This window comes from Rutilus rutilus (genome assembly GCF_951802725.1).
Source record: "Rutilus rutilus genome assembly, chromosome: 19".
Classification (NCBI taxonomy): Eukaryota; Metazoa; Chordata; class Actinopteri; order Cypriniformes; family Leuciscidae; genus Rutilus; species Rutilus rutilus.
In genome coordinates, this window is record NC_140232.1 from 9,612,012 (window position 1) to 9,625,377 (window position 13,366).

At 37.0% G+C, this 13,366-nt stretch overlaps 1 protein-coding gene across 1 annotated transcript in view; it reads left to right on the forward strand.

Annotated features, from left to right (window-relative positions):
- The first annotated feature begins 613 nt into the window (after positions 1 to 613).
- The window catches only part of qars1 (glutaminyl-tRNA synthetase 1), a 40,058-nt gene continuing 27,305 nt past the window's right edge, over positions 614 to 13,366 (forward strand). Inside the window, exons 1-12 of the mRNA XM_084389402.1 lie at positions 614 to 937; positions 1,103 to 1,253; positions 2,511 to 2,620; positions 4,409 to 4,484; positions 4,563 to 4,627; positions 4,714 to 4,767; positions 8,353 to 8,404; positions 9,985 to 10,056; positions 10,968 to 11,053; positions 11,181 to 11,267; positions 11,349 to 11,448; positions 11,896 to 11,974. Of these exons, the coding sequence (XP_084245528.1) occupies positions 827 to 937; positions 1,103 to 1,253; positions 2,511 to 2,620; positions 4,409 to 4,484; positions 4,563 to 4,627; positions 4,714 to 4,767; positions 8,353 to 8,404; positions 9,985 to 10,056; positions 10,968 to 11,053; positions 11,181 to 11,267; positions 11,349 to 11,448; positions 11,896 to 11,974 (1,043 nt within the window). The 5' untranslated portion in view covers positions 614 to 826. The remainder of the gene's footprint in view (positions 938 to 1,102; positions 1,254 to 2,510; positions 2,621 to 4,408; positions 4,485 to 4,562; positions 4,628 to 4,713; positions 4,768 to 8,352; positions 8,405 to 9,984; positions 10,057 to 10,967; positions 11,054 to 11,180; positions 11,268 to 11,348; positions 11,449 to 11,895; positions 11,975 to 13,366) is intronic.

The window sequence follows — 13,366 nt, forward strand, 5'->3', positions numbered from 1 at the left end:
GTCTGCAGTGATGACGCCAACCCGGAAGTTAGCATCACAATCCCAAACATTTCATGACTAAATATAAAGCTGATATTGATACACAATTCTCATTTTGCAGAGTACATGCAGAAATCTTTTATTTTGGCCATGTTTCTATACTGAACAACTTTTGGAAATGATTGACACATTTATTAAAGATACTATCCAGCAAGATATATCCATAACTTTTAAATACATTATTTTTGGTCACTTTGATCCTGACCCTACTAAAAATAACGCTTGCTTTTTTATAAATTAAATGTATCTTCTTTGCAAATTTTATATCCATAATTGTAAGTTTTACCAACATTAACCTGAGAGTTTAAAATGTATCTTAATACAATTACACCTTCAGTAAATAAGAAAGCAAGTAGAACATCTTCAATTTGTACAAAGTAACTGATATATGCTCTGATCACAAATGAACCCTTATGAATTCTGAATCCTAAATACAATCGCCAGAAATAAAAGCTAACCTCAGGCGAACTACACCACGGTCCACAGACATAATAAATACATGTATTATAAATATATATGTATTTATTATGTCTATGCCACGGTCGCTCAAGTTCAACGTCACCCCCACCCCGCTTCCGACAACTGGCTAAAGTTTGCAGGTTTGCCTTCCAGTGGCTTTTGGCTCGACTGATGCAACTAAGTATCAACAGACTAGAGGCGCACCGACGATTGGTGGAAGGATGCGTGAAAGCAAATCTGATTGGAGAAATCATGGTCGTACAAATCTGAATCCACGCCTTCTGCAGGACTGGAGGAAGTGTAAACCGGCGTGTGTGCAGGAAGGGAAATGGCGGACGCTGTGTCTATTTTCATGTCAATTGGCCTTAGTGAGCAGAAAGCTAAGGAAACCCTGAAAAATGAATTGCTCTCATCAACACTCAAGAAGGCCATCGAAGTGGTACATAATGAATTAATACGCATAATGAATAATTGCAGTTGTGCGCTGTAAAAGTTATTAGCCTCTTAAGAACTTACATGGCAATTTCCTTACCTTACATTACGAGGGGTGTTTGAAAAAGTTTTGTAATATTGCTGATGTTACTGTTGTGTTTTTGTTTCTCAGGCTCAAGGGCTGCTTGGGTCCGCTGGCATTGATAAGACTACAGGCACTCTCCTGTACAGTATGGTGACACGACTTAAAGACACGCATCGACTTTCTTTCCTCACAGAATACATCATTACAAGAAAAATAACCACGGAACTGCAGTTGTCAGGTATCTGATTGTCTTTATTATTGTCACACTGTTCTTTTTTGTTTCTAAATGTTTATAATGTTTTGTTTTCTGAAAGTAATTGATGTATATCAATATAATTGTTTAGGAATCAAGAATTTGTACATTTGTCATTTTAAACTTTTTTTTTTTAAATAAATGAGAAATTATTTAAAATATAATAGGACTGATGCTGATATGAGCACCAATGTTGTGGAGTACAAAAAGGCAATTTAAAGAGAAAACTATAGCAGAGAACGCTAGACTTGGCACACAGAATCCAATGGCACGTCGATATGCTTAGTGACGCATCCGGTGGCACATCCGGTCCTTCACTGGCGTGTGATGGTGGATAGTGGCATGTGCCACTGACATTGCCGCCAAACACTGACACTGACTGACACGACACCTGACTGACACCGGCATGTTACACCGGCATGTCCAATTGGCATGTGCCGATGGATAGTGGCATGTGTCACTAAAACTTGTGATGTGCCAATGGATTGCGTAATGTGCAACTTGCGGAACAATATGCTTTATGCTGTCAAACTAATTATTTATTTCATCGCTGAGTTAATGTGGCAACAAAAATGGATTTTATTTATTATACATAATTCCATAAAATATCTTTTGAAATATTAAAGCCACAGAATCTTGTGAGATTGATGAGAATCTTGCGCTGGCCAGTGTTACACTTACTTATACTGACACCTACTGGCATGAGTCCGTGCAGCATCATGCAAAAATAAAGGTTTACAGTAACGAATGCGACTGTTAATGCGTTATTCGTAGTGACCCATGATGGATTTAATTTGTCTTTCCTAGAATGGGCAGTTTGTGACTTTGTGTGATGAACAACATACAGTAGCACTGGTATTTCAAAACATTCAGTGGCACATGCCTCTCAAATACATGTGCCAGTCACAACTTGTCAGTCACAACTGGAGGTGTCACAACATATTGCGACATGTTCCGCGACTGTCAGGTGTCTGTCAGGTGTCGTGTCAGTGTTTGGCGACAATGTCAGTGGCACATGCCACTATCCACTATCACATGCCAATGAAGACCGGATATGCCACCGGATGTGTCACTAAGCATAGCTACATGTGCCATTGGCTTCTGTGCACCAAATGCCATGTCACTTAATGTTAATGCTGTCTCTCCCCTGCATGATTAGTTCTCATGAGCAAGGCCCTTTCTCATAGTTCACTAATTTGCTGTTCACCACTTGTTGACATTTTTATTGTTATTTTTTCTCAGCGGCATTGGACTTTGTGAAAAGTCACCCTCAGGAACATATGGATCGGTGTGAGTTTGAGACTGCCTGTGGGGTGGGAGTGGTGGTCACACCTGAGCAGATAGAGGATGCAGTAAGGACGCTTCATTCACAAATGTTCACAAAAAGTTTTTCTATGGTGTGAGTATAGACTAGATATTATAGGAGGAGAACAAATATAGCAATCAAATGTTTGGACACACCTACTCATTTATTATTAAAGGGGTGGTTGATTATGATTTCACTTTTCTAACTTCAGTTAGAGTGTGTAATGTTGCTGTTTGAGCATAAACAACATCTGCAAAGTTCCAACGCTCAAAGTTCAAACTAAAGGAAGATATTTGCTTTTAAATAAATCGTTTTTTAAGGACTACGACAAACGGCTGGTAGGGACTACACGACATTCCTCTCGGGTTAGTGACCTCACCAACCCTAAAATTTACATAAACCCCGCCCCCTGAATGCGATTTATAGATTATCATGACTGAATATGCTAATTAATGACTAGAAGATAGTTAACTCCACATCAGCTGCATAAATTCATCAACTAACATTTCAAAAATGTCCTGTTGCATTCTACATGTTGTCACTTCTTCTTGAGTCTCTTCATCATTGTCTGACTCCGGTTTGAACATAAAAGGCTAAAAGAGGTAAAAGGACATTACTCCAGTTTCAGTGTCACATGATCCTAACAGAAATCATTCTAATATGCTGATTTGATATTCCGTTATCAATGTTGGAAACAGTTGTGCTGCTTAATTTTTTTATAACCTGTACTTTTTTCATGATTCTTTGATGAATTAAAAGTTAAAACAAGTTTGAGGGCAGTAAAACATTTTTTTTAAAGAAATTAATACTTTTATTCAGCAACAATGTGTTAAATAGATAAAAAGTAAAGAAAAGAAAGTAAAGACTTATATTGTTAGAAAAGATTTATATTTTTAATAATTGATGTTCTTTTTTTAAGTTTATTCATCAATGAATCCTGAAAAAAGGATCACAGGTTCCATAAATTATTAAGCAGCACAACTGTTTCCAACATTGATCAACAAATCAGCTTATTAGAATGATTTCTGAAGGATCATGTGACACTGAATAATTTTCGCTTCGAATGGAAGCATTACTCCAGTCTTCAGATTCAGACACCCTCTCGTCAGCTCCTGACCACAAAAAAAAGTTTTTATTTATGTTTGAATATGACCAAAAAAAAATTCACCTTCCCCAAATTTTCAATTAATTCCCATAAATTCCTGTTAAGTTTCCAACTTGGAATATTTCCAAAATTCTATGTTTATGTTATGTTCCCACTAGTTCTAGTGTATCGTTATTTTTGTTTTTGACATCATTTTGTGTGAATTAGTCACACAAAGCACGCAAATAATGGATTGATCTCCCTTTTGCGCATGAATATTTAAATTGTCAAAGCTTAAACTTTCGTGATGATGCAGCGCTGACCCGTCAACTGTCCCGAGCGTCGTTCGTGTTTGTTCACATTCATGCATTGTTAGAATTCATAAAAATGTTACCGGCCAACTGTGGCCGGTACACCATTTCATATACTCACCAACGCTGCTTTTTAAGTCTCATCTGGCTCTTGGCAAGTGTAAATTTTAGGCCCTGACTATAGGAAGTATTTCCCAATTAAAGTGCTGAAATATCAAGTAGTTACTTTATAACTGTTCTCTATTGTTATATTTATTTATTTATATTTATTTATTTAGTGGCCAAGTATTGAAATTGTTTCCTCTCTATATTTAAGCAAATTTTATAGTACTTTTATTAAAGTTGAGTACAACACTTTTCAAAAATGTTAAAAATATGCTAGATTTTCATAGTTTCATAAGAATCCTTATCCGCCATTGACCTAATAACTATTTCACAGGTGGAACTAATTATCAAGAAACACAAAGATCAGCTTTTGGCAGAGAGATACCGCTTCAACATGGGAATACTCATGGGTGAGGCAACATGTCATATGTCATATGAGTACAGTTGTGTTGTGCTTGTGAGGAATAGTGTCTATTTATGCTCTTCAGGTGAGGCCAGAGCCGCTCTCAAATGGGCTGATGGAAAGATTATCAAGAATGAAGTGGATATGCAGGTTTGTGTGACAGTTTTACTACCTTACTCTAATCAGTCTAAATCATTGTTAATGTACGTGCACTGAATATTTCTGTTGGCTTTTAGGTATTGCACCTTCTGGGTCCAAAAACTGAGGTAGATCTGGAGAAAAAGCCCAAGGTATATATTTTTTCACGGTCACTATTTTGTTGTTTTATTGCTGGTGAGCACATCAGAGGGTTCTGTGAACATGTCTCATTACTAGGGATGCCAATTTTCACAAATTCCCATAATCGATCGTGGTTTAAATTAACGATCAATTAATCGATAGCCTTAATGGTGCAATTTGCGTCTGCTGCAGTGGCATATGGCCAACAGCATGATAGGGTCTGCAAATGCTGCTCAAAACTACATGTTTATTTTATTTTATTTGTTCTTTATTTGAATAGGGACACATACAAAAAAAACATAGATTATTACATAAAGAACAATCCGATGCCTGTATCACAGTGTTTATAGCCATGGCTAATTTGCAACACCTGTCCCTAGAATGGCTTTTAACAGTTAAGATAATAAAGAAGTAAAAAATATTACAGTGAATACAATAAAATGTCCAGAAACCAGTTAGCACCAATACAAATAAGTGTAGTAAATAAACACATTCACTTGAACTCACACAGATGCACACCTCACATACACACAGCTATACATCTCATATGGCATGATCACACTGCTGCTGCTGTATGAACCAGGCTTTTGTTAGTTTTTTAAAGGTGGGCAGTTTAGTTAAAGTCTTTATATTTGTAGGAAGCCAGTTCCACAGTTTGGCTCCTTTCACAGAAAAAACATTTTGGGCAAAAGATGTTTTACAAAATGGAACTTTACATTCTCCACATGTAGCAGCTCTTGTTGATCTGGAGGGTTCCAGCCTGTTCACAAATGCACAAAGTGGCTCAGGTGCAAGTCCAGTTAAACATTTAAAAAACAACTTTATGTGTCTAAGATTAACAAAATTAACAAAGTTTAAGATTTTATGTTTACTTAAAATGTAACAGTGATGGAATCGAATGGGCTTTTATCAAAAATTTTTAGGGCATGGTTATAAAGCCTCTCAATAGGCTTTAGGGTAGTTTGGCTAGTCTGGGACCAAACAATGGTGCAGAACGACAGGTGGGACAGGATCATAGTGTTCAGAAAGACATGAGCACATTCAAATGTTAGACCGCTCCTGATCATTCTGAAACAGTTCATACTGGGCTTCATTTTTCTTGAGATGTTTTTAATATGACTTTTAAAATTTAGCTGAGAATCTAAAATCACTCCTAAATATTTTTCTTGTTCTACCTGATCGGTGAGTTCACCATTCATTTTAATATTAAGGTCATTTATTATCCACGTTCTTGTTATAGAAAAACACATAGATTTAGTTTTCCTCAGATTAAGTGTTAAACATGATTTGTTTAGCCAATTAAACACTTTTCTCAAGACTTTTTCTCAAGAGTAATAGAACGTGTCACCAACACCGCCTCAGATGCGTGCTTGTCAGAATGTGTGACTGTTGTGGACGCACTCTTCCTGGAAAAACGCGCTGAAAACGGCAACTAAACCCAATGAGACACCCCCCCAGTCATAGAGGAAGCGGGAAAAGACCTAAACTTCAACGGTGGTAGGATATCAAAGGAGGAAATAAGGAGAGCCTGCAAAAAAACTGAAGCTAGGCAGGGCACCGGGGAAGGATAACATCCCACCTGATATACTGAAAGCAGATATCAACCTCCACTGATATCCTCCATGGGCTCCTAAATGACATCTGTGAAAAAGAGGAGATTCCCAAAGATTGGAAGGAGGGGTTAATTGTCACAGTGCCCAAGAAAGGAAACCTCAGCGAATGTAAAAACTGTAGAGGCATTATGCTCGTCTCAGTCCCCAACAAAATCCTCTGCCGAATAATCCTAGATAGAATACAAGAACCACTAGACAAGATTTTCAGAATAGAACAAGCATGTTTCCGGAAAAACAACTCCTGTACAGATCACATTGCAACACTCAGAATAATTGTCGAACAACGCATTGAATGGCAGTCATCATCATTCATAAACTTTGTCGACTTTGAAAAGGCCTTTGACAGCCTAGACAGAAACATTCTGTGCCGACATTATGGAATACCCATAAAACTGGTCAACATCATTAAATGCATGTATGATGGATTCACAGGTCAAGTCACCTCAAATGGTAAACTCTCGGACACCCTCCTTATAAAAACAGAAGTACGTCAAGCCTGCCTACTGTCTCCCCTCCTCTTCCTCATCGCCATCGACTGGACAATTAAAATGCCAGTGGATGGTCAAAGGACAGGACTACAGTGGAACCCTTTTGAGCAACTGGAAGATCTCGATTTTGCTGATGACCTGGCTCTGAAATGGTTCCAAACATAACTCTGGCGCATTCGCTTTAGATGTTTCGCGGTTGAGCAGCACGCGCATGAACCTGCTTAATCGATGATAGATAAGTTTTATCGATTAAATGTATTATCGACAATTAATCAATCGTCGATTAATCGTTAACCTCCCTACTCGTTTTCCACAATGATGTAACTATGTATGTGTGCAGGTTATATTGTACCAGTCCAAAATTACTGCATCGCAAAATGACAAAAATAGGAATTGGTGTCTGCCAGCTGAATGTATGTTGCATCTTATAATGGGAGTAACCTGTTCTTGTTCTTGTTCTTACTGTTCTTCTTCAAGACAAACCGCTTTAACAGCCTTTTCTTCTGTGGAAATGCACAGAACAGGGCGATATTTGGCACAAGCTCTGACACCAGCCCTGGCACTATGTTGGTGTAAAACATATTACAGATAATAATGTTATGGAATCCGTATTCCAAAACAGTGCTCAATTTTCTCTGCTGAAGCACGTGCTTTGCTTTTAGCTTTGGAACAAATTGAAAATACACAACGAAAGGATTCTATAATTTTTACAGACTAAATCTTGCCTTCAAGCAATGGACACTTTAAAAATTGTTCATCCTTTAGTGGACTGCATCTTAACTAAAGTGGATTATCTACAGAATCAGTTCCAGGCCATGTTGAACTTTCAGGAAATGAGCGAGCTGATGCAGCTGCTAAGGAAGCTCTTAATCAGGAAGTTAACGAATGTCAAATTCCTTCCTCAGATATCAGACCTATTATTAATCGGTATATATTAGATAAGAGGAGTGGAATACGTGCAAGAAAAATAAGCTATGTGAAATTCATCCGGAAATTTCAAACAGACTTTTAATCACTCTTAAAACTATATCTGATCAAGTGGTATTCACCAGATGTCGTATAGGTCATACAAGTTTGACTCATGCTTTTTTGCTTAAAGGTGAAGACCCAACTTTATGCATGTTCATAAGATTCCCCTCTCTGTTAAACATATTTTATTGGACTCTCCTGGGTATAATACAAGTAGAATGATCTTTTATGAAGTTATTTCACTTAAGGTCTTATTTAGTAAGATTATGCCTGAAAACGTTTTAGATTTTTTATCATATGTTAATTAAAAAAAATATATATATATAATATGACTTGTTGTTTGTTTGCTTGGTTTTATTGTATTTATATGATATTTATATTTTTGTAATTTAATTTTTGCCATGAAAATAGCCTTAGATACTGACATGGCATTAAATAAAACAATCTATCTATTACAGATAATTATGTAGTTATGTCAACTATGCAGCTGTAAAATGTGCTGCCATCTTTTTTTCTTTTATCACAGGCGGCCAAAACCAAAGCTGCAGAGAAGGATGTGAAGATTGAGCAGGTTTCTGGTAAGATACAGAAAGCTATGAGACATTTTTTACTGCACTTTAATGTGATTTATGCATCTTTAGTTTTGTGTTAGTGAAATGCTGCTTCAGAAATACTAGCGGCTAGGGTTAGGCAGTATGACAATATAGTGGCGATAATATGAAGTTTCTATTGATAGAGATTTCTTCAATTGTCTTGGAGACGTTGCCACAGTTCTTTTGGATTTAGTCTGTCGCAGTTTTTTCTGTTTCTTCATGTAATCCCAGATGGACTCTGATGGTGAGATGAGATCAGATCTCCGTATGGAGCATACTGGCTGTTGTCAGACTCCTTGTGCATACAAAAATCTCACTGGATTATTTTCAATTAATGGCAAAATAAATGTGACACTGCAGCAAAAGCTACCATTATTTTTATTTTTTTTTGCTGAAAATACTAAGACTTTTGGAGAGTACTGCATATCTAAGTGAAGCAGCTAAATTAGAGAATTTAGGCTGAGACTTCCAAAGGAAATTGATTGGATCATTGTTGTTTTCTAATTGCTGCAATCTTTGAGATTTTTGCACTGCTTCAATGTGCTTCCAGTATCAGTCGCTTCCAGTTATTTTAGCTGTACAAAAACAGTCTGGAATGCTGCTTGATACTGCAAACTCCTATTAGTAAAAAAATATTTTTTAATCATATTCTAATTTATTATCGTAATTGTACACACTGTGTTGTACTGCAAATAGTATTCTCATTTTTTCACTGTTCTATTTATTTACCTTTAGCTAATGAATCGTAAGTTTCACACAGTCACAGGAAATGGCTTACTTAATTTAAGGTGGATATTAGATCCGTGTGTTAGGTCACAGTGACAGCAATGTCATTGTCTAATATAACTCTTCTGTCTATGCTGATAATGTTACTCAAACATCAAAAGACAAAGAGAAAATCACTCACTGCTCTTGACTAAATAACTTTAGTAGCTTTAATAAGAATCAGTGTATATTTAATTCATACAGTGAAGACTGCAGTGTTTTAGTGTTAAATAGACCTAAAAACTTAATGTACTGAAGAAATCTGGTGAAAAAAATTAACTGATCTTGAACTTTTGTCAAAGTATGCTCACTCTTTTTCATGTAGTATGGTTTATTCAAATTATACTGATTTGAATAAACCCCCTAACTTTTAAACATTGGCATTTCATTTTCCCATGCCATTTGTGCTATGTACAAAATGTATAGCTTCAATCATGTGGCTTGTTGATGTGTTGTTTTCTTATTTGCCTGGTGGACAATAAAAAAATAATCACATGGACTTGCGTTAAAGGGATAATTCACTCAAAAATAAAAATCGTCATCATTTATTCACCCTTGTCATTCCAAACCTGCATGACCTTTTCTTCTGTAACCAAAGGTTTGGTGAACATAGACTGCTATTTTATGGACAACAAAAGGATTTCTCCTTTTTTTTCAAACATTTTTTGTTGTTGTTGTTCTTTGTTTAAATATTTGGATGAACTATCCCTTTAAAGGAGGGTGTAAAACCACCTAGCACCCTTACATATTTTCCTCTTAAAATGTAAAAGTCTATTTTATATTTCCATCTTTCTTTCTAGGTGAAGGAAAAACAGAGGGGAAATCATTGATGGAGCAGCTGAGAGGAGAGGCGCTGAAATTCCATAAGCCAGGTGGGAGTGTTGACATATCGGTGTCCAGTTAGCTACATCGGGTGCTACTCATTCCTTATTTGTGCATCCCCTCTTTCTTTCCACACTTTTTTTTTCTTCCTTTCTAACAAGGAAAGAAAATGAGGACGGAGGAATCGAAGTAGGGCTGCAACAACTAAATAATAATGTGTGTTCTTCATATCTCGTACAAGTTAAGATTTTGTTTTTGTTTATTGTCAGTTTTAATTTAGTCATTTTAATTTCTGCTTTAAAATGGTAAGCAATTGGTTGATTTTATGTTTAGAATGTATTTTAGCATAGCCTGTAGAGATACATTCACTATATATATTTTTTTTATAGGCTTTATAGTACACATTGTTTGGAGAACAGCATTGAGTAGGATGAACAATAATATTGTTTAAAATAATGAATAAAAATGTCAATGTATAATATATATATTTTTTTTTCTTCATCCGATTAATCTGAAAAATAATCTACAGATTAATCGATTACCATAATAATGATTTGTTGCAGCCCTAAATCGAAGGAAAGCTTATTCGTATATTCTTGATCACTCGAGTGTCACTTTAAAGCGTCATCAGCTGTGTACAAAGGATCTACCCTTAAGTTGTTGAAGTTTTGTTATTTAAGAAATTCATAATAAATATGAATGAATCAAGAATCCCTTTTGAAATATTTGAGATGTCACAGGCTGTGACATCTCAAATATTTCAAAAGGGATTCTTGATTCATTAATATTTATTATGAATTTGGAGGAACGAGGAAGCATCCATTTGAGTATTGAGAAGCACCCACAGACTTTGTACAAAGCTTCAATATGCAAAGCTTAACCCGATGTGCCATCAGGGGATTCTTCTTTTTTTTTTTTTTAATGGCTCAAAGTGAATCGAGATTTATTGTTCTTTCTCTAGGGGAGAATTACAAGACGGAGGGTTATGTTGTAACACCCAACACCGTGAATTTGCTGAAGAAGCACCTGGAAGTCACTAGAGGACAGGTATGCCCTGAATGCACTTTTTGTCTTTTGAATTAGTGGCACTGAAGTGTGCACAATAAGACCAGGAACATTAAGGAACTAAACTGAGTTCAGTATTTTCTGTTTAAATCAAATTCTCTCTTTGTAGGTCCGCACCCGTTTCCCCCCTGAGCCTAATGGTATTCTGCATATTGGTCATGCCAAAGCAATTAACTTCAATTTTGGTTTTGCCAAGGTACATACATGCACACACACTCTCACATTAACAACTTTGTATTACAAAAAAATTCCTTTCTGACTTGTGTTTTGTGTGAAGGCCAATAATGGCATCTGTTTCCTGCGGTATGACGACACAAACCCAGAGAAAGAGGAGGAGAAGTACTTCACTGCCATCAAAGACATGGTGGAGTGGCTTGGTGAGTATTAAGATCTGACTTGGCTGATCCAGTCACAAGCTGTCTGCTGAGACTGAGCAGTTCACTCAAACATGAAAATTGTCATCACTTACTCACCGTCTTGTGGTTCTAAAAACTTGTCTGTTATTTTTTTGTTGAAAGTTGAGCACCTTATCTCACTTGTGGTCTGTTCTTTTCAAACGGTTGCTCATTGTCACTCATTGTTACTTCAAAAGAGAAAGTTGACACTTGCTATAACAGACTTTGCTGCAGTGTGTGCAGTGCAATGCAATGCATTATGAATTGCATTTAAATGCATTTTAGAGCAAAATTTCAAAGAAAAAAGTTAAAGAAAGGGCTTTGTGTTAAGTGACATTACACAAATGTTTCAAATGTGACCTTTTCTATTTATGAACATTTTTCACGCATGTATGTATATTTGTTTGTTTGTTCTTCACCATCACTCAGGGTACAGACCATACTGTGTCACGCACGCCTCTGATCACTTCCAGCTTCTCTACGATCTTGCTGTTGATCTCATTCGCAGGTGAGATTACAAACCTGATGTCTCAGGGCTCTATGCTTCTAGAACTTGTGCACCTAATAAAAAAAAAATAATAATAATTTACGAGCACAATTGAAGTCCAGTATGTTAATGTGCCATGCACATTATAACATGCACAAGCAGACATAAGAAAGCAAAGTTTAGAAATAACAACAAAATTCAGGAACAAGTGTGAGATTAGGAGATTACTTTCTGATAAACCAAATTTGTTATTACTCTGAGACAATGAAAACAACAGATCATGGCCTTCTTGTGTGTAAACGAACATACGCCTTACTCTGAAACGTTCAGTGGGTCAGATTATAAATGCTCTTTAACCGCAGGATATATAGTGGAAATACAACTGTATTTTTCTACTTCATGGCTCCTCAAGGTAGTTCTCAACACATGAATGAGGGAAACGTGGACATAAGTTAACTAGCCTAAGAAAAGAGGTTTTTAATGGGATGGCGGACGGCAGTGTGAGTAAAATAATAGATGCCTATACGACATTTTAAGTTCAAAGTCTGGACACACTTCGCCTTTTATACCATTTATGGGACAAACGTTGTAAATAAACATCTTTGATGCTCTTCACCGAGCACTTGCACAGACACACACGGGAGCGTTTGAAAGCAGGCATCTATCGTCGAATATGTCTATCAGCGGATATATTAGCGATCCGCTGATAGGCACCTGCTTTCAAACGCTACCGTGTGTATCTGTGTAAGCGCTCAGTGAAGAGTGTCAAAAATGTCTATTTACAACATGTTTTGGGTCGGCGCCAATAGCCCCATGGTTAACGCGCCGACATATAGCGCAACTGCGCCTCCGGCGACCCGAGTTCGATTCCCAGCTCGAGGTCCTTTGCCGATCCCCTTCCCCTCTCTCTCCACCCCACGCTTTCCTGTCAAAAAATCTCTACTGTCCTATCACATAAAAAGGCACAAAAAGACCAAAAACATAACTTGCAAAAAAAACATGTTTTGGAAGCGTTGATTACTTTTTTTTTTACAAATCAACCCTCAACAAACTACTTGTCTGGCCTTAATTTATAATACAGAATTATTTATCGCGTCCGCATAGCCACGTGGTGACTCTGTACAGATAAAACGACAACGTTTAATCTGTACATAGGTAAAGGGAAGGGAAGGAGGCCTTCACAAGGGAGAGCCTAGTTGACACTTCAGGACTGTGTTGTCGTCGTGTCCAGGCGCAGGTCCTTCATCAGATCTGGATACAGCCTGGATCCGGCAGACTGCGGTAAACCTCGGGATAAACAGAGAGACTAATATTAACGTAGACACCATCCTTCTTATGATGTAACAAGTACATCAGGATTTATGGGAAGTGTTCCCGGTTCCGGCTGACCTAAACTATGCCAAGTCAAGTCAT